Raw genomic sequence first — 19,678 nt, 5'->3', positions numbered from 1 at the left:
TTCAAAACACGTTAACAAACTTATAACTGGAATATCCCTCGTTTCACGAGTACGTTTCTCCTCACCCTTCCTCTATGTTAGTTAGTTGTCTTTGAAAAAGAAAAAGAAAAAAAGGGGAACAAAAAAACAGAATGCTAATCGTTCTCGTGTATAGATTATTCTCTTTCCCGCGTTTCTTTCTCTCAACACCTCACCTCTTTTCCTAAAGTGCGAAACGTCGGCTTTTGCAAAATCACAGAGAAATTACGCATCGTTTAAGACTGTCGTTTAGGATTTTCTACCTAGTCCACGATGGGCTACGTACGCTCTATAAATTTCTAGGCCTGCTGTTCGTCGTCGTTGAGGTCTTCGTCCGTCGCCGTGTCGTTCTGTTCGCTTGGTTTCCGACGTCGATGAAGAAGACCCGCGGCAGGAATAACGGCTCCGTGTTCTCCGTTCGATGACACAGCGATCGACTCGATCTTCCTCGTGTCGTACTCGAGATTCTCTCTTTTTCAAAATTATATCGATCGTCGTTCGAAGCTTTTCTTTTTGCCCACCAGGGAAACGATCGTGGTATTTCCACACGTGGTGTTCCTGTTCTTCGTTCGTCGGGTTGCTTCGTTTATTGCTGTTGAGGTGTGAACGTGTCGCAGAGGAAATAAAGGACAAGGGATTACGTCGAAACGAAGGTTTCATTTTCTCTCGTCTCTCGTGCTGTGCCACCGTTGGAGAACCTCGGGATACACTTGGTCCGCGCGATTTTACGCATAGATCCTGGACTGGAACGTGCCGTCAGGTTAATATAAGAAGGCGCTAGAAACCGATCGCTAGAAGACTACTGGCATGGCGTATATCTATGTATAGACTGCTTCTAGTGTAGCGTCCAGGATCTAGGCTTAAAATGGCCGCCAACGATCCGATCGACAGTGGACAGCGCCACTGTCGCGCATGGAGCCGTTAGTATCTCTCCGTATGCTAGTATAACGAGTGTCGTCATTGATACGAGTCCTTGTGGAAAGTGTCGCTCTTGTGGAAGATCCGTCGTCCCTCACGGGAGAGCTCCTGGCTCGCGAAATTGTTCTCAGACTTTGGTCTGGGCAACAGGCAAGCTGGAAGAGTCCTCAGCTCCATGCTGTGTACCTGCAATTAAAACGTGAACGTTAATCCAATTTCCTATGCAAATTTATTTCTTCCATGGAAAGGAGAAGATTTTTCTTCAAATTTTTAAAATAGAAGCGTCGATCTTAGTAATTACATTTTCGTCACCAATACAGAGATGAATGATTTTTGATGATTAAATGCTGTATATCGAGGAGTAAATATTCGCAAGGAAAAATATTTGAGATATAGGTCGATTGCGAATCGAAATGCATATTTTTCACGATATTTACCGATTCTTCACTGGCGCTAGCATGCGCAGCTTGCTCCGCGAGCGCGTTCACCACGGCGTTTATCGTTTTCGACTCGCTGCCAAGATCCTCCTCGCGGTGTGCCACCAGATTCGGATTCTTACCGATTTTGTTTAACCTACAGGGAAAGCACAATTAAGCGTAGGGAATGTTGCACGGAACACAACCAACGATTATTCACATCGATCGACTTACAAACCGTTTAGCAGTACAGGTATTCCCTAAAAAATCGAATGTTATTATCCCGCCGCGACTGTTGCAACAGACTTGTATTATTCGTTTCTAATACCACTTGCACCGCTAAAGGTTTCACAATGTGAGGTACAAGACTGGGTAAAAGAAAGTCAGTAGCTTTGAAATGCGCCCCGCAGAATCACATTTTGCGTGTCTTCATAATTCATACATTTTGACCCCTCAAGAATAGGAAACGAGGCTAGCAGACTTCTACAATTGCAAATTTTTCCTACGAATGTATTACTATATAAACAATTTTAGTTACCTTTTAAATTAATTTCGCATTACTTCAATTACTAATAGAATAATTCTTATTACTGAAATTTTCAACATTAAAACTCTTCCAATTTTTGTAGTATCGTTGACATTACAAACTTTTGTTAAATTTCTTGCCTTCCCTAAACAGGCTTACAAAAATTAACGAAATATGCGATTGTCGCGTTATCATTTCAGTGAATTAATTTTTCCAAAGAGAGAATAATTTTTTGTAAATTTAATTTTAATTTTAATTTTTTGAATTTAAAATCTGTAACAATGTTCGAGCATTCCATATTGAAGGGTTAAAACGTCCAGCCACTCGAACTCAAAGTGAACAACGAACTTTATACGTAAGCAGTTGAAAACCTAGCGCAAACTGATCCAACGAGATAAACAATATCGGTGCACAGAAAGTGAAACAGAAAAACTTGCTGCAGCGATAGCGATGTCTATAAAAGTGCTTCAATTCGTTCGCTTCGGTAAATCATAAGAATCTTGCCTTCCAGCTAGAACCAAAGGGAAATGTGACTCTGCGGAGAGATGCGGCAAAAAACCGAGAAATCCAGAACTCATTTATAAAAGTATGTTAGCAAAATCATGAATACAACATTACTATGTAAGTGAATGTGTCGAGAGTGTGTATATACGATATTTTGTCGCGTGTGTTTCAAGCTTTCTTCCTTCTTTTCGTTTATTACGGGGGAACCCCGTTCGACTCGCGGCGCCACCGTCGCGTCGAACAGGTTAACTACGCTCGTCGAACGGGGAACCAGATATATCGTGAGCGAGAGGAAAATATCAAAAAAGAGCAAGAAAAAAGGAAAAAATTATCGTTAAAAATCCTCTCAACTCATTGGGGACGCGTATCTAATGGATACCCGTCCCTTCGATCCCAAGTTAGTGCGCTTTCGTTGTAATACTTTCTCCCCAAGAATACGAGATTCTGCACTGTCATGTTCGATAAGAGAGATTCTTCAATCGCAAATAAGAACGGCGAGCCAAACAATTGCTTCTATCTTTCATTCATTTTTCATTTCATTGTGTGTGTAAAGTGTATGTAAAACAAGCGTATCGAGTCGAAAAAACCAGCATAGAGAAGTACGATAGAAATTATATCGGAACGATAACAATAATGATAATAATAATCAGTAATAATAATCGATAACAATAATAAATAACGACAAGAAAGATACATATGTCGGAAGAGATAAGCGAATATGAAATGTCTTTTAGATACGAATAATAATAATAATAATAATAATAATAACAAGAATAATAATAACGATAATAATAACAATAATAATAATAATAATAATAATAAGTATGACTGATAGAACTCGCTTTGTCGGACAGTACACAATGTTCAACAAAATCAACATGGAAGTGGGAGTGATGATTGACATCTATTAGCACACCAACTCGATAGAACAAACCTAACCAAAGCTTATACCTCTCGGCGGCAACGCTTTCCATCGTTCTGCGCATTAACGGATACTGGTCCAGCACGGCGTTGAAATGATCCACCGAGAGGCTGAAGAGATTGCAGTAGGTCTCGGCGCGGACCGAGGCCACCCTCCTCGCGTTCGTCAGCAGGCAGATCTCGCCGAAATACGAGCCATCCGACAGCGAGGTCGCGACTTCGCCGTTCGCCATCACGATATCGACTATGCCTTCTTGTATGAAGTACATTTTCGAGCCGATCGTACCTTCCTTGATGATGATATCACCTAAAAAACGCGATCACTCTCGTGTTACCGAAGGGTTTTCAGCCAAATCTAATTTAATTGCTTTCACTCTCGACTGACTTCTTTGGTGGATATGTAAGCAACTAATCTGTAGGTACGAAGAATTTGTATGGTATAATATATGATCGGGTAGGTAGGATACTTAGGTTTGAGTTGCTGGGACGAGTTGCTGGGATTGGCAAAGTGTCGGATGAGTTCTTAAGTTGCACTAATTGTAAGAGTCCTTTTCGTTTCGATTCTGTCGTGATATACGACGTGACGATTAATAAACTGTAGAAATTAGTGACTTTCTTGATACTAGTATTTCTCGTGACATTTCCTATAACAGAACTGCGAGATTCGTGTTGGCAAAATCAAAACGGAATTTCAAAGTTCGTGACACGTTTGTATCGGAGGCAGTAGCATTTCGAGCTTATTGGATCCTAAAGTTCAGTGTATTACACGAACTTTCGCCAAGTTGCGAGATTATCGTTAATTCTAACGATCGAGCTAAATAATCGATACCTGGCTGGAAGACTTCGTATCTCAGTTTGGTAACGACATCCGAGACAAAGTTGGAATCGGCGTTGGCAAAGAATGGCACGGACGCGACTAACGATCTGCAGTTGTAGTTGATCACGTCCTGAAACGAAAAGCGAAGATAGGTTAGGATTCGTTGGAACTGAGAGAATTGGTAGACCATGGTCTCTCGTTCCGGCTCGTACTTCTCTTAATTTCTCCGAGAGCTCTCCAAGGATCAATTCCTCGTCGAAGAATTTGCCCTGGTAGCGGTGCTCGAAGTACTCCGTGATCCTCTGTCTCATTTCTCGTGGTAACTTCCGGTAGGCCATGTATTCCTCTACTTGTTTCACCTGGTTTGAGAGCAAATTATTAACTCGTACTCCTCGAAATATTTATTTCGACGTTGCTTATATACATTAACCGTCGACGTCTTAGACACCTAACTCTAACGTTGCTATTCTGTCAAAAATTTAGCTTCCATACGAATCGTTGAAAATATCTATTGGAAATATTCCTTCGAAAGCTCCATTTAATTTACCCACGAGGAATTCAACTATGAACTCCAACGCGAACAAGAGACGAAATTTAACGACAAGCAGGAGACTGACAGAGTAAGGATCTTCCTGAACGATTCGCCGGTCGCTAGCAGAATATTAACTACTGTAAGGGGGGCTAATAATATTCAACAAGAACTGTCTGCTAATACTCTTTCCTAAGAACTGTCTCTCAATAACTCCTCTCAACGCATTGTCCAGGAACTGTCTAAGCACTGTCTCGTACGTTTCTGGACATGCTCTTTTAAGGCCTCCTTTGTTCATTGATCGCGGATCAAGCGGATCAACGCTTCGATTTCATACTCCGGTTATCATTGCTACGTGCTCCTCACTCACGTCGCCTTATCGATAACCGGAGCTCGCCTAATCTTATATATTCTTACACTACCTTCTCGCGGTATTGTCTTCTGGAGGAATCGAGTGACTGAATGAGATTCGTGGCGTGTCCGAGGAAAAGTGCATAACAGGTAGCACCGCTGATCATGCTGAGCATAGTGAGCCACATGTCGGTCAAGGACTGCGGTGGAAACCTTCCGTATCCTATGCAGAGCATGTGTGACATGGCTTTGAAAAGGGCCCATGAGTATTGTTCCAGCCAAAACGAGTCCTGGAAAAAATCACGACAGATCGTTACAGACAGTGATGCTTCGTCCACTTCACCATCTTGACACCAAGTGTCACGATTATCTGTCATCCTATCTTTGCCGTTTCCTTCTCTCACGAAAATCGGATAAGAGACCACTCTGTTCATCCGGTTTTTTGGCCAGGGCATTCTAGCTTCGAGGATGACGACAGAATAGACTCGTTATAAGAGGAAAAGCCATTAGCAGAGGGAAGAATGGTAAAAGGGAAGAGCTGAGCATACTCTTGTTTTTCAGAGCCCTCCGCTTTCTTCTTTTAAACTTCTCGTTCGAGGAGATAGATCGGTAGTGTCAAGGAAAGAAATCCGTGACGAGAGCAAGAGAAGTTTAAACGTCTTCCGCTATTTTCTTTATTCTTTGCAATCTCGTGATCGAATTCTCTTTAAGAAGCTTTGGCCTGCAGATTTTCCCCGAACGAAATGTCCTTCGAGATTATTCTTCTTGGGGATTAATTTTCTACAGAGTTTTAAATTACAGATCCTAGTTACACACGTGTGTACGAAATAACCGTGTAGTTAATACACCGGTGTTACTATTCGTGAATCTTTGTTGGCTACATTTTTACGCTTAAAAGCTGATTTTCGTCCTGAATCCTCGACAGGTGGAAAATGGGAAAGGTCGATTAGCAATTCCTGCCTTGAAAATTTGAAACATGAAATACACCGAGACGAGCATCTGATAGCTCGTGACTCGGTCAGATTTCGAAGATTCGCCTGGATACTTACTTGTAATTCATTGATGGCGACCCATGAGTTACTAGGAAACCCTTGGAGCATGGGGACCAGGAATTGCAGGCAGCCACTCCAGTGGCCGATTAGGAGCATCATGCAAATCAGGTTAAAAATCCGCATGAACACCGACGCCATATTCAGGAACTGCCAACAACAACGACAAAGGTTTATTCTCGTGCCAGCTTCGGGGGCCAGGATGTTGTTCACACTTCAGTTAAAAACTTCTCTCGTTATCCAAAGCTCCGGTTGCGTAGTGTACAGCAAATAAGCGAGTGTTGCACAAAAACGCGTCAAATATTAATTCACTGAATACATTGTCAAAACTATCATAGTAATTGTTTATCCAAAGTCTGAGTCAAGGACCAAGTAAACTACCTGACGTTCACACGTTCAGAGCCGAAGCTGTCCTCGTTTTCCTCGTCTTTTGCCCATTTCCTTCTTTCTTAATTCTTATTCGCTGCTGTGCCCGAAATATGGATAAAATTTTGTAATTTTAATTTTAAATTACAGTTTTGTAATTTAATTGTAAGATATTGGACTCGTGTATCGGTATATTAAAATTTGTAGAAATTCTAAGAAATCGTGGAAATTATTTATATGGGCAGTTTTGAAAAATTGTTGATACAGAATTTTTTACGAGAAACGGGACAAAATTTCGAATCTGAACGCGAACGATTTCAGTGTCTTTTCTCTCCTAAGTAGTCTTCGCTGTTCATACTTCCGGGTTTCAGTTTTCAGTTCAAAAAGCATGCTACATTAGAAAATACGCATCACGTGGCACACAAAAGAACAAGTCAATGTAACCTAAAAAACGTTTATAATAATGATTACTCTACGAATGCTCTAACAGATGAAACAAAAAAAAGAAAAAAAAAAGGTTAATGTATACAATATATATATATATATGTATCAGTCATTTGCACTGTTAGGCCAAGATTCTCAGACCCGCTTATGGGCCAGACCTGCTCAGGGCAGGCTCTGGCGTTCGATAGAGGTTAAGGATCGATCTTGCACGATCGATCGAGACGTGAACTGCAAACTGTTCGGCTGAACAGTGCGCCATAAGCACGATATGGGAATCCAAGTCCTCACTAAGAAAAGAAGCTGGAGAACGCGGAAACCATTCTGAGAGGGAGAGAGCACGACTCATTTTCAATGAAAACATATTAACCTTAGTATATAAAGAAAAATTCGACGTACAAAAATTTTGCAGGTGGAGAAACACCGTTCTTAATTATTCCAAGAGCATAACGAAGTTCAATTTTTATTCCTTGGTTTTTTAAATATTAAGAAATTTCTTTCGTAACATTTTTCATCATGCAACTGATAACAAAGTTAGGGTGTTTCAAGGTTTCGTAAAATTTCTTAGTTAGTATAATTATTATTAAGTTTGTTAAATTAAATTTTGTAAAATCATAATTTACGTACAATAAATTTTCCAATTTTTGGGGTATAGTTAGGCTAAAAAGAGATTGATAGTGCATTATTCACTGCGATGGGAGTACCAGCTCTATTTTGATTTCGTTCTAATGTATTATGGGAATAGCAATATCGTTTTGGTCTCGTTTGCTACCATAATTGGATTCTGTACAATTTCGAGGTGTACAAATAACAGAATAATTACGAACAGTATTTATCCACCAACATAAACAAGATAAAAAGAACACACGTTCACCAAATAACTCAAAAACTGAAAATTTCAGGGAAAGATAGGAAATTCGTTTTCAAAGCACAACTTCCCCTATCATGAAAACATTGATCTCATTTTCATCCCATTTTACTAGTACAATTCGATTCTACGCAACTTCGAAATACTTATTTCCGAATAATTACAATTACGAGTATTTATCAAGCAACGAAATCGAAGATCGTTCAACATAACCTCAAAAACTGAAAATTCTGGGGAAAGATTAATAACACATCCACGGAATCGCTTTCCAAAACTTTCCAAAACAGACATCGTTTATTCAACCGAAACAGCCATGAGAATTCGAAAAAGTCGATTAAAATACAAAGAAAGACTCAAATGAACCGCGATGATCGATCATCGACGAGTTTTTGATAGATCTCGCGCTCTTCGAAGGAATATGAAACCCGTTCGCGATTTTCATTCGCTATTGCCCGTGGTCATGTTTGTTTGTTGCAACGATCGCGATTTAAACGGCTAATTAAACGCGCGGATAAAAGATTTATGGCCGACTATTAACGGCGTGATTAAAGATTCATCAGCGCCGAAGAACGGAGCGAAACCGGTGAACGCGAGCGGATCTAGCTTTTTTCCATTCGAAACGCGCACCACGTCGAAATTTCGACGCGAGAGAGTAACGTTTATCGAATTATTCATGCAATTCGACCGGGCCGGATCTTCGACGGGCGCGATTTGAATTTCAGAAACGCGAATGAAGTCATGCAGGCCGCGTTTTTCCTTCAGCGCCGAATGCGCCGCGAATTATTTACGGCTATCCGACCGGCATTATTGAAGAATCGTCGCGTATCCCGCCTTATTTACGACTAGTTTGCGACAAACAAGCGAGCCGTCCTCAATTTTTCACGCGAAATGGGAATTCTCGCACAATAGAGCGGAAATTTGTTGGAAAATACACTAAATATTCGCTTCCGCGTGGAAATTTCAAGTTATTATCACGTCCTGCTGTTATTAGTGTTGCGAACGTTTGAACAAGTTAGATTCGCATTGCGATTAAATTTTCCTCATAGTCAAATTACTGCTTTGAATTTCAGTCTAGCAAATTTCAGACTGCGACATGACAGAGAGAAAGCTAAAAAAGAAAATTAAAATTCAGCTCGTTGTACAAAAGTATTAGTACCATTTATAGAACAAAATTAGGCTATTAAATGTTAAGCAAAAAAAAAAAAATTAAAATTAGAAACTATACTGTATTCCTCATAATACCACTGAAGACTTTATACGTTCCTCATTATCGTAATTTTCAATCTAATAATTTTTTAATAACATTTGCAATTCGCATAATTTACAGAAAAATTGAAAGTTGCAACGTGAAACCCTTTAAATATGCGACTTCTGATTTCGAATTCTCCCGCGAACACTTCTGACCTCACGTTGGGTCAGGGGATCAAGAACGTGTTAATTAGATACACAGAAAACCCCACTGACCATTAACTGATCAGTAGCAACGATATCGTAGAACCGTCTTAGGTTCATCAATTGTATCTCACAATCGGTCGAATCGAGGTATCGAGAAAAAATTCAGTCAGTCGAGCGACTGAAAAACGGTAAACCAATTAAAACGAACGAGTACCGACATTTCCATGCGGCGGGCACAAATTCCATCAGCAAACAGATAAACGAAGTTCCGTTGTACGACCAAGAGCTTATCGCTTTTTTAACAAATTTTTCGATCTTTCCCCGAAATCCAGTAACCTAAGAGCAAAGTAAAAAACCAGGAGAGAAACAAAAAAAAAAAAGAAAAAGAAAAAAAGAAAGAAGGAAAAGGAAAAAAAAAAAAGGTGGAATCTAGTTGGCAATTGACCTGGCTCTCTGAACTCCCATCGAGAGTGCTCTCCGCGGCCTCCAATCGATCCAGGGTCTAGAGTCTAAGGATCGGTTTCAGGGGTTTCGATGATGTGCGTATCGTGTGTATGTACAGCACACGTAACGCACGCGCGCGGGCTCGCGCCCATTTTCGTTTCCGCGACGGGTGCGCGCGCACGCGCGCGTGCCACAGGAAGCCCGATCGCGGGAAACGATCTCTGACCCCGTAATCCGCGGCCAATCTCGGCAACTTTTCCAATTTAGACCGGCAACGGCCCGATACTCAGCCGAGACCTTCGTCGTTATCGTTCTTATTGTTGCTCTAATTCCGGAGCCCTTTCGAAACTTCCTCGATCTTCGTCCGGTTACCGTGAGATCGCATCGGGACACGCTATCTGTGGTAATCGGCGCTGGTGCCATCTATAGAGATTAGTGGGAACTCGAGATACCGAAGTCGGGCGCCAGATGGTCCTGGCAGCGCGCTTTGCATTTCCCTCGTGCTAGATCGTGGCGATGATTGTTTTCGGTGACTGCGGTGGCACAGGAAAGGATGTGTTATTGTTGTATGCAGTATCAAAGGCTGTTGTATCTTTGTTTCATCGTCGGCAGCGAGTAAGTGAGATCGCTCGCGATTATGTGAAAATTATCTCGCCGAGTGGATATGTAAGTGTAGTATTGCGCGGTTTGTGGTTAGCTTTTTGTTTTGGTCCTTGTTAGCCACTGGATGCGGCTTATTACGAGCGTGTGAAAATTGTGTCAGCGTAAGTATGTACTCACGCTATGTACCGTGGTATATGTAACTGCGATATTCTGTGGTTTCTTTGCTTTATTATCAATTGCTCGGTGAATATAGTTTATCGCAATTGTATCGGAATTCTGTTGTACGAAATGTGTCGCCACACTGTGTATCCTATACGTAATGGCAATATGGCGTCGATTTCACTTCGTTCCTGTGCTTTATTACGAATTGCTCGATGAATATCGTTTATCGCAATCGTGCAAAGATTCTATTAGCATAAATGAAAAGCATGAACGAATCGTTTCATAAAATGTGTAATAAAAGGGAGCAGATTTATTATACAACTGAGTGGAGACACGTGCTGATTAGGTTATTTATAGTATAAAATTGTTTGAGAATGTAGTATTACGATGTAATTAGAAAAAAAAAAAGAAAAAATGCGCTACTGTGTGATTTATGGATCACACGAGAGTCCAGTGATTTTTCGATTTATTTATCGTCCATTGATTTATGTTTGTCCGATTAGTATTTACGTCTCGACGTTTCGTAGCGATGTGTGATATCGCGTAGACAGTGATTCACTTCGTGTTGTTCAAGAACATAGTACTGTACGATCAATGTCAATTTACAAGGAACGTTGTATTACGTAACAGAATTCTGGTATGCAAGAAACGTAGTACTACGTGATCGATTGAGTTCCGTTGCAAGTGTTATTCTACGTGATCAATATCGTCCAGGGAAGATGTAATACCATGTAATCGATCTTTTTTCTACCAGGAGCCTGCTAACACGTGGAAAACGTAGCACTACGTTACGGCAACCAATTTGGAGTTTTACCAATTACTCCACAAATGGTACTGTGCGAAAAGAACAGCGATACATCACACTGTTAATAATTAATTCCTCCATTTCGCAAAATAGTATCCATTCTCTGTTCCAGGTGCTCATAATAACAGAAATGGAAAGAGAAGTACTGTATTTCAATATTTAACTTAGACCATTATAATTTTTCTTCTCCGAAAATAAAACTGATATCATTTCCAGCGAGTTTCTACTCAAAATACTCGTAATTCCACATCGAGTGAACAGTGCTGTGATATAATAATTAACCGACAATACTGTACCTCTTTTTTTCTAAAAAATAGGACAGAAGGTTTGAAAATGAAATTAAAAAAAATATAAAAACCGTGATACTACATTTTTCATAGGATAGTGGCAGCACGGTATCGATCTCCTTTCTAGATGAACGTTAACTCCACAGATAGCGTGTGTCAGTGTGCACAGAGGTTTCGATTACGAGGCAACAGAGCACCAAAGAACGTCTTCATTAAATTGGAACCACGGAGCTGAATATCGGGCAATCACGGTGCGTGTATCACCGAACTCGAAATCGAATGGCGATGAGATCGTGTCCGGGACGTTCGGCTGATCAAAGGAATGCCAGAACTTCGATTTCCCTTGTCCCTTCGATTGCGTGAGGAGGCGCACAACGCGCGTGGAAACTCGTGGTGGCGCGCATGCGCGCACGTTGGTCGCGTGATCCCGTACGCGGGGGTGGGGGATCCCGGAATCGCCATTCGATCTCGGCACAAAGCGCACAGAATCCGTCTAACGGCTGTACGGATGGAAACGGCGCGTGTCATCTATATATCGTGATGGTATCCATGATGGCTGATAAGTCACAGTGTATCATTTTCTGCGCCTACTGGACAGTACGGGTAAAAAAACAGGGCGATGAAAAACTTACTGCTAGACCACAACTAGTTTCAATACATTACCTGGCATTAGAACGTAAAAAAAAAGTAAAAAAAAAAAGACAAAGGAACAAACTAACGAACATCATATATGTCATGCGGTACACATACACGCACAAACGCGCGCGCGCGCGCTACACGCGGCCAGTGGAGACACTTAGACGGCACACAACGACACACGACCAGAATATGGCGAATTTATATTTTCTTTTCTTTTCCTTTTTTTTCTTTTTTCTTTTTTTCTCTTCGTCCGTTATATTCGTTGCTTTCGTTGCACAACCCGAGGATATTGCGCGTATGTATGTATACGCATAATTGCACGCGGGCACATGTACACATGTACCCGTTCACGCATGGGAGCGCGCGCATAGTGGATATGCATACGCATGGTCTGAATCATTCAGTGAACAAAAGAAAAAAAGGAAAAAAGATAACGAGACACAAACAAAGGAACGATATACATATACATATACATTGAAGTAAACTGAACATCCAACCTTCTGTTCTACAAGAGACAGTCACAAGTCCATTTAAAAAAGACGAAAGCGTTTGTCGTAACACAACTCTCCACGGTAATAAATGAACAGCTAAATGATCATCAATGGTCAACGTACAAGTAACGATGGCGTTTGTAATATTGTACAAGTGCGCGAAACGTGCGCGTACACGCGGCGCGCTGTCGTCGCCGGATGCAATGGCCGCACGTGGACGCGCGCGCTCGCGCACAGGTGTGGCAACAGCGTTACTAATCAACGAAATTAACGAACACAGAAACCAAGGTAACACAAACGAAACAACGCAACGATGATTGGACGTGGTTTGGACGAGGTGGAGGTCGGAAGGTTGGGGAGAAAATCGAACAAACGAACGAAGGAACAAAAATAAAACGAGTCGCTGAGTACACTGGTATCGAGGAGCACGACCGATCATCAATCGGGGCTGAACGTTCTCCTGGACGTTCAGGCTAGGCGCGGCTGGGCAGATCGTAAGAACGTAAGATCGGAAACCAAAAGAGAAAAAACACGGTCGAACGGAACGATGAAAAAAACGGGAGCAACTGAGAAACTGTGAAAAAAGGGAACAGAAAGAGAACAAAGGGAATAACATGGTAAAAATTGCCGGGCAAAACGCGTGGAACGAAAAGCAAAGGGGGAATAGGGGCGGTGGGGGGTGGCGTAAGAGCGGGAGAGATAAAACGAAAGAGAACAAAAATGAGAGACAGAGGAGGAGAGACAGAGAGAAAGAGAGACAGAGAGTGAGACAGAGAGAGAGCGAGAGACAGAGAACGTAAAAGAAACGCCAGCTGCCAAGTCAAATAATCATCAAGCGGCGAAAAAGCCAGGCTCTAAGCAACGAGAAGCAAGCCACCTCTTCCTCTCGCTATCGTTTCGTGTTCTTTTATTTTTTTTCCTATTTTTTTTTTCTTTTTTTCCCCTCGTTTTTTCCTGTTTCTTTTATTTCTATTTTTTACTGCCTCTTTTTTCGCTATGGTCTTTTCTGTTTCTCTGCGCCTGCTTGCAGCCACACAACAGATAGCCAGCCAGTATCACAAAGGGGTGCATTTTCTTGGCTGAGAAGCAACAGAGACTCAAGGGGCTGTGGGACAACAAAGAGGAGGCGAGAGATGGTGAAGGTCGTTCGCAGAGCAGCGGCAGGGGTAGCGAGCTCTCTACTCTCATACAATGCGCCCTAATTGTTATTCCGTTTCCTTTCTGCTTCGTTTCATTTCCGTTTTCGTTACTCATCTAGGAAAAGAGCAGCGATGCGCCTCGTACAAACGTTAGGTGGCGGGGGATACCGGGGGTTGAGTTCTCTCCGGGGGTAGGTTCTCACACGGTTGGCGATCGGAACATTTCGAATCGCCACGAATCGCTACAGAACGCGAGATGCGAGTCTCGAATCGCTTAGAACGCTTCCAGTCTACGAGCTGTCTAGACAAGGGTCTTCAAAGGCGTTCGTGATTCTTTCGGGTATGCGAGAGTAGAATTGAACTCGGCTCGACATGGTCTGCCTCGTAAGAAGGAGCTGATCTTATGTCGTTTCTCTGGCTTTTTCTTTCTTTTCCGGTTTTTTCTTTTTTTTTCTTTTTTTTTTTTTTTGCTTGGGAAACTTAAGATAGAGTGGGAAGATACTTACAGGAAGTACAAAATCGATTAGTTCACGGTAGAACGTGATTTACTGAAAGAATTCTTAATTAGTTCTCGTTCGTGTACTATTCATCATGACAAATGTGAATATGCTCTTTGATCGGTCATGGTTCACTCGTGTATTCGTTTTTATATTAACGTTTACCTACTTATTAATCACATCTTTTTGCTACATCTGAAAATAAAGTGCTAGTTATGATGACGGTACAACATCGAGAATTTGGTACACTTACAATGCAATGTTAACTTACTCTAAGCAGAAAATGACGATCTTTCCTTCTACCTTCTACTGCTACCACTACGTTCTTTATCATCTACATTCTCTCCAAATTTATCAGACTCCGCAACTATGACCGGGTTATCGTTACATCTTTGCTAATTTTCCCGAGCCAAGTGTCACGTACAAGGTGTGTCCCAGCTTCTTTCAGACCAAACTTCTTCGCTACACGCTATAGGTATAAATAACAAGTAAACGTCGTATATACATAGGTCGTTTGAAGTCTCATCGAAAAGCCATAAAGCCTCCGAGATGGAGGCACTTGGATAAAAAGAGTATTCCAAAGAAGAATATCGATCCTACTGATCCCATTCAATGATGCAGCTGCTCTTATCTATTCTTATTCTTATGCAACCTTCGAACGACCTACGTTCTGCACGCTCATACCACGTCTACCCCCTATTTAGACCCACGAAACAAGTCTACCAAGTTGGACCCAAAGGATCTGGGAGACCCCAAGTGGCGAGCACTTCGATCGCGACTAAACCTAGCAAAAGGACGAAGTAATCCAAGGTCTTACGTTCCTGAAACTCTCGGTAAAACTCTTCGGAACCCCGTCTAGAGACCTTTCACCGTACCCCCGGATCCCCAACGTCCCCCAATGATAACATCCAAAGCAATTCGAGCAAACGTCGCGCAGGGAGAGCCTCGCGAGAACCCGGGGCAGAGAGTCGAGACCGCCCTTCGCTAACAGCGGGCACAGTGTGCGATTTGCAACAAAGCGACAGAGAAGGGACGCCCAATCAACGTGCGCTCGTTTCCAAAGGATCGTGCACACCGTCTAGCGATCAAAAAAGCGTTTCAAGAGACAGTGCGTGGACAGTGGGCTGGTATAACAAGAGTGCGGCCGTCTGTTCTTCCGGCTCGTCGGATCGACCGTTCCATGGAACTAGAGGATCGTCTGGGAGCGCTGAGAAAGTCCTATGGGAACACCGTGTGACGAGAAATCGGGGTTCAATATGGGACGTGGAGTTGAGAAAGAGAGACAGACAGTCTGTCCAGGTGGAAAGATACAAGATAACTATTCGTTTTCAACGAATCGCGTGGAGTCGAGGAAGTCACTTGGAACTTGGTGGGTTTGGAAAAATATAAAATTACAGCAAATCAGGATCAACGAGATAGAGAGATAGATAGATAGAGAGAGAGAGAGAGATATAGAAAGAGATTGTTTGATAGGGAGAAAAAGAGAGAGAGAGAGAGAGAGAGAGAGAGAGAAAGATCTAGCGAGACAGAGAAAGAGAGACAGAGAGAAGTAGAGAAAAAATAGAAAGAGAGAAAGAGAGAGGAGGGATCCACGAGTAGACGATTGCATCTCTACGTGGAGACGTCTGCTTCATCGTGATAGTTCAGTGATTCGTTCGAAATCACGTTACTTTTATTAATTTTTTTTTTTTCTTTTCATTTTTTTGACATTTTTTTCTGTTGCTTTCACGCACGGGGACGAGTAGCTCGCTAACTTCGACAACGAGATGACGGATCGTCTCGAAAACGAGTCAGAGAGAATCAGCTCCGGCTTCCTCGAGAGCAGGGCGTACTTTTTTTTTTCTCCACTTTATTTTCTCGTTACACATATGTATTTCTTTTATTTTTTTCTATCTTTTTCTTCTCTACGACTTGGACTTGGTCGGTGAAGTTTCGCTAAAGTATATATATAGTAACGTCACACATAGTATGTATGAATGTATGTATATATATATATATATATAGGTATGATAAAATACACTTTGGTACTTTCTCATCGCTAGGCGGGTGCCGATGGTGAATGTATAAGAAGCATAGCCTATTGCTGCGGGTAATATGTAATGTATAATGCGGCGGAAAGTAGAAGCGAATGTTTGTAATAAACCAACGAGCCAATCAGCGTACAGCTCCTGCGTCCAGCCTCCTCGTGATCGCTCTTCCTGTTCCCCGAGACACCGATCGAACGACACACCGCTGACTCTCCGTTTTCTCCTCCTGTTCGTGCTCTCATCTTTGTTCGATACGACTCCCATTCGATCGAACCGCGTTGTCGTCGTCCGGTTCGTTCCACGTGTGACCACGTGGACACGTGGGCAAATCTCGTCCGATCCCCTGTCCCGTCGTACGATCTAGCGAAACGAGTCACCGATGTATCACGCGTTTCGTACGAGACTCCGTCGGGGGATTCCCCGCTTCGTCGGCGTTCAGTTCGGGAGAACGACACCAGGCGGACAGAGTCGGCTGTGGTTCGCTCGAGTCTCGTGGAAACGGGACCCAAGGTGGTCTCGAGGCGGGTTCGACGACTCGCGACACGATCGCGAACCCCGAGCGGACGCGAGCTCGCGCATTCGTTAGGGCGGGTTACCTTAAAAATAAGGTCGCTTTTGCTGAAACCGGACTTCTTTTTACTCATATTGTCAGAACTTAGGCGCCCCCTCCGCTCAGTGCGTTTTTTTTGTAGGTTCTGCAATATCTAGAAACAAAAGAAAGCGGGACATAGCAAGACGTAGTAAGAAAAGGGCCAGGTTATCAAGAGATTCGTAATAAAGAACAGAGGTAGAGAGAAAGACAGACAGACAGAGACAGATAGAGAGAAAGTTAGAGAGAGAGAGAGAGAGAGAGAGAGAAAGAGTGAGGGGAAGAGAGACAGAGAGAACGAGAGAAATAGAAAGAGACAGATTGAAAAACGGAAGAACGTAAGAAGACAGAGAAAGGAAGTAAAGAAACGTCGTCGAAATGGCGGTGGTGAACGAAAGAACTGGTCAATTTTCTTTCCTTTCCATTCTTTTCCTTTTTCTTTTTCCTTTTCTTTTTTTCCCCTTTTCGGAAATCTTTCTCGTTTCTTTTTTTTTTTTCCCCATATAGTGTATAGTCGTCACACGTTCTCGTTGTTGCTGTACAGTATTCAGAAACAGACAGAAACAGAGACAGAGAGAGAGATATATATATACACATATAAATATTCGAGTGACAGAGAGAGACAGAGAGAAAGAGAGAGTAAGAGAGAGAGGGAGCAGAAAACAGAAGGAGCAAGATCGGTTTTAGGCGACAGGAGTTCGAGTTCCTTGTTCTTTCCTTCTTCCTTTACTTTTTTCCTTTCGCTTTTCATTCTCCCCTCGTCCTTCGCTTTACGCTCTTTCCTTTCGCTTTTCCTTTCCTTCTTGCCTTTCTCTTTTCCTTTTCTTTCTCGGTTTCGTTCGTATCGAGTTCGTTCCTTTTCGTGTTCTCTCGTGGAGCGAAACGTATATCCCGTGTGCGTCGTGAAAGGAACGCTTTCAAGAAAAAAAAGAAAAAAAAAAAAAAAAAAATAAAGAACGGGGTGTGGGGTGGGTCAGGTGGTGAGCGGAACGCAGAAGTGGAACGACGTTGTTCCTAAAAAGAAAAGAAAGAGGCACAACACGTAACGCCGAGGTCCACTCGAGTACGGCGCTCGTGGCGCTAGTTGTCAGCGCGGACGACCGCCATCGGTAACGATCGACCGGAACGGTCCCCGGCTTTCTCTCCAGGCTTATTCGGCTCTGGCACGTGTACAGGTACCAGGGACAGGTGTTTTAGCTGGTCGTTCGTTGCTCGCACGCGTTCTCGACCAAGATCTGTCAGTTTACTCCTCGAAATCGAGAGACACGCGCTTGGAATGGTTGCTAATCGTCGGATATTTCATCCATCCTCTTCTCGAACGCTGGTTCGTGTACAGTCGTATCGACATCGTCGATTGTTACCAACAGGGAAGTGGGCAGAGAGAGAGAGAGAGAGAGAGAGAGAGAAAGAGAGAGAGAGAGAAAAAATAAATAAAAAAAGAATCGTGTTGCGATCGGAGCGTGGGTGTTTCGTGTTCGTTCGTTCGTTCGTTCGTCTAGATGTATACATAGACGTGTGTTCTTTCTTTCTTAACTTCTATACGCTGTTCCTTTTCTTTCTTTTTTTTTCTCTTTCCTTGTTTGTTTGTTTGTTTTTTTTCTTTTTTCTTCGGTTTCTTGTGATCGGCGGTATACGTGTACCGATCCGGAGTGCAAGACGCGCGTTATGATGGGTTGGCGCAGAAGTGTGGATCGAAAATACGGTGTGGAGAATAAATGATGCATAGATTGACCGTAAACAGCACATAATAATAATAATAATAGTAATAATTGTAATAATAATAGTAATAGTAACAATAATAGTAATAATAGCAATAATAATAATAATAATAATAATAATAATAATAGTAATGGTGACAATAATAATAGCAATAATAATAATAGTAATAATAACAGTAACGATAAAAAACAACGATAACAATAATAATAATAACAAGAATAAATACGTAATGATAATAAGAAGAGAGAATTGATGAGTTCGTGAGTGAAAGAGAAGTAAGAATCAAGAAGCCATTCGTTAGTATCAAAGCTTTCGTTGCAGCAGTCGCGCCAAGCGTGAAGCCGCAGTTTCTTGTCAAAGCTCGTAATAAAAGGCTCGAGAGATCGATTGTTACATCTTCTTTTCTTTTCTTTCTTTTCCTGTCTTTTTTTTCGCTTTTTTTTTTATTTAGCGGATTAGTAGCGACGGTGTGAACAAGAATCGGAAGACGGTTAAAAGTTCGATCGGCGAGGAGCCCTCGTGACGAAGCAAGGAAAATCTGGGCAGATTCGCCGTTCCGTCCCGATCCTGTCATCGATCGTGTCATCGATCGTGTCATCGATCGTGGATCAACAGATCGTCGACAGAGGTTCGAAAGTGTCTCGATCACAGGCAAAACGTTCGGCGAACGATTCTGCTTGAGAAAACAAAACAGTGTACGAGCATTGGTCGTTCCTGTTAGAAGGGCTCGGGTGAAAGGGATCGAGTAAAAGGTAGAAGGACCATAAAAAAAAAAGAGAAAGAATCATCGCGGTCAACGTAATTACAAAAGTGTCGTCGAACAGAGCTGGTTCAGGTCTGTTCAAGTTCATCTTCTCTCGCACAAATTTCTGGATTCCGCCGGGCCCACGAGATCAATGCGATCGGGACCCACGTCCCGTTTGCCAGACATTTGTGCACGGAACATGTATATGTGGCGAATAAAAATCAACCGGTGTAGCAACTAAAAAGATATCCGTTCGACGATTAGTCGGACTCTGTTCGGATCTATGAACCTTGGTACACACGGTTCAGAAGTTCCTTCGTGCCTTCGTTTCACGGGCACGGTGTAATTCGAGTTTGGTGACTGAAGATGGCGCGCGCGCAGCACCGTGACGGACCGAAATCGAGCGATCGGA

General features: G+C 42.4%; 1 protein-coding gene across 1 annotated transcript in view; it reads right to left on the bottom strand.

The window, feature by feature from the left end:
• Window positions 1-19,678, bottom strand: part of Ih (hyperpolarization activated cyclic nucleotide gated potassium channel Ih) — a 284,158-nt gene continuing 264,480 nt past the window's right edge. Inside the window, 8 exon segments of the mRNA XM_017904822.1 lie at window positions 1-1,122; window positions 1,374-1,509; window positions 3,334-3,610; window positions 4,133-4,250; window positions 4,333-4,479; window positions 5,072-5,290; window positions 6,050-6,199; window positions 16,810-16,917. Coding sequence (XP_017760311.1) covers window positions 976-1,122; window positions 1,374-1,509; window positions 3,334-3,610; window positions 4,133-4,250; window positions 4,333-4,479; window positions 5,072-5,290; window positions 6,050-6,199; window positions 16,810-16,917 — 1,302 coding nt within the window. The 3' untranslated portion in view covers window positions 1-975.

This window comes from Eufriesea mexicana, unplaced genomic scaffold, assembly GCF_001483705.2.
Source record: "Eufriesea mexicana isolate 0111107269 unplaced genomic scaffold, ASM148370v2 scaffold3377, whole genome shotgun sequence".
Taxonomy (NCBI): Eukaryota; Metazoa; Arthropoda; class Insecta; order Hymenoptera; family Apidae; genus Eufriesea; species Eufriesea mexicana.
This window is presented reverse-complemented; position numbering and strand designations above follow the sequence as displayed.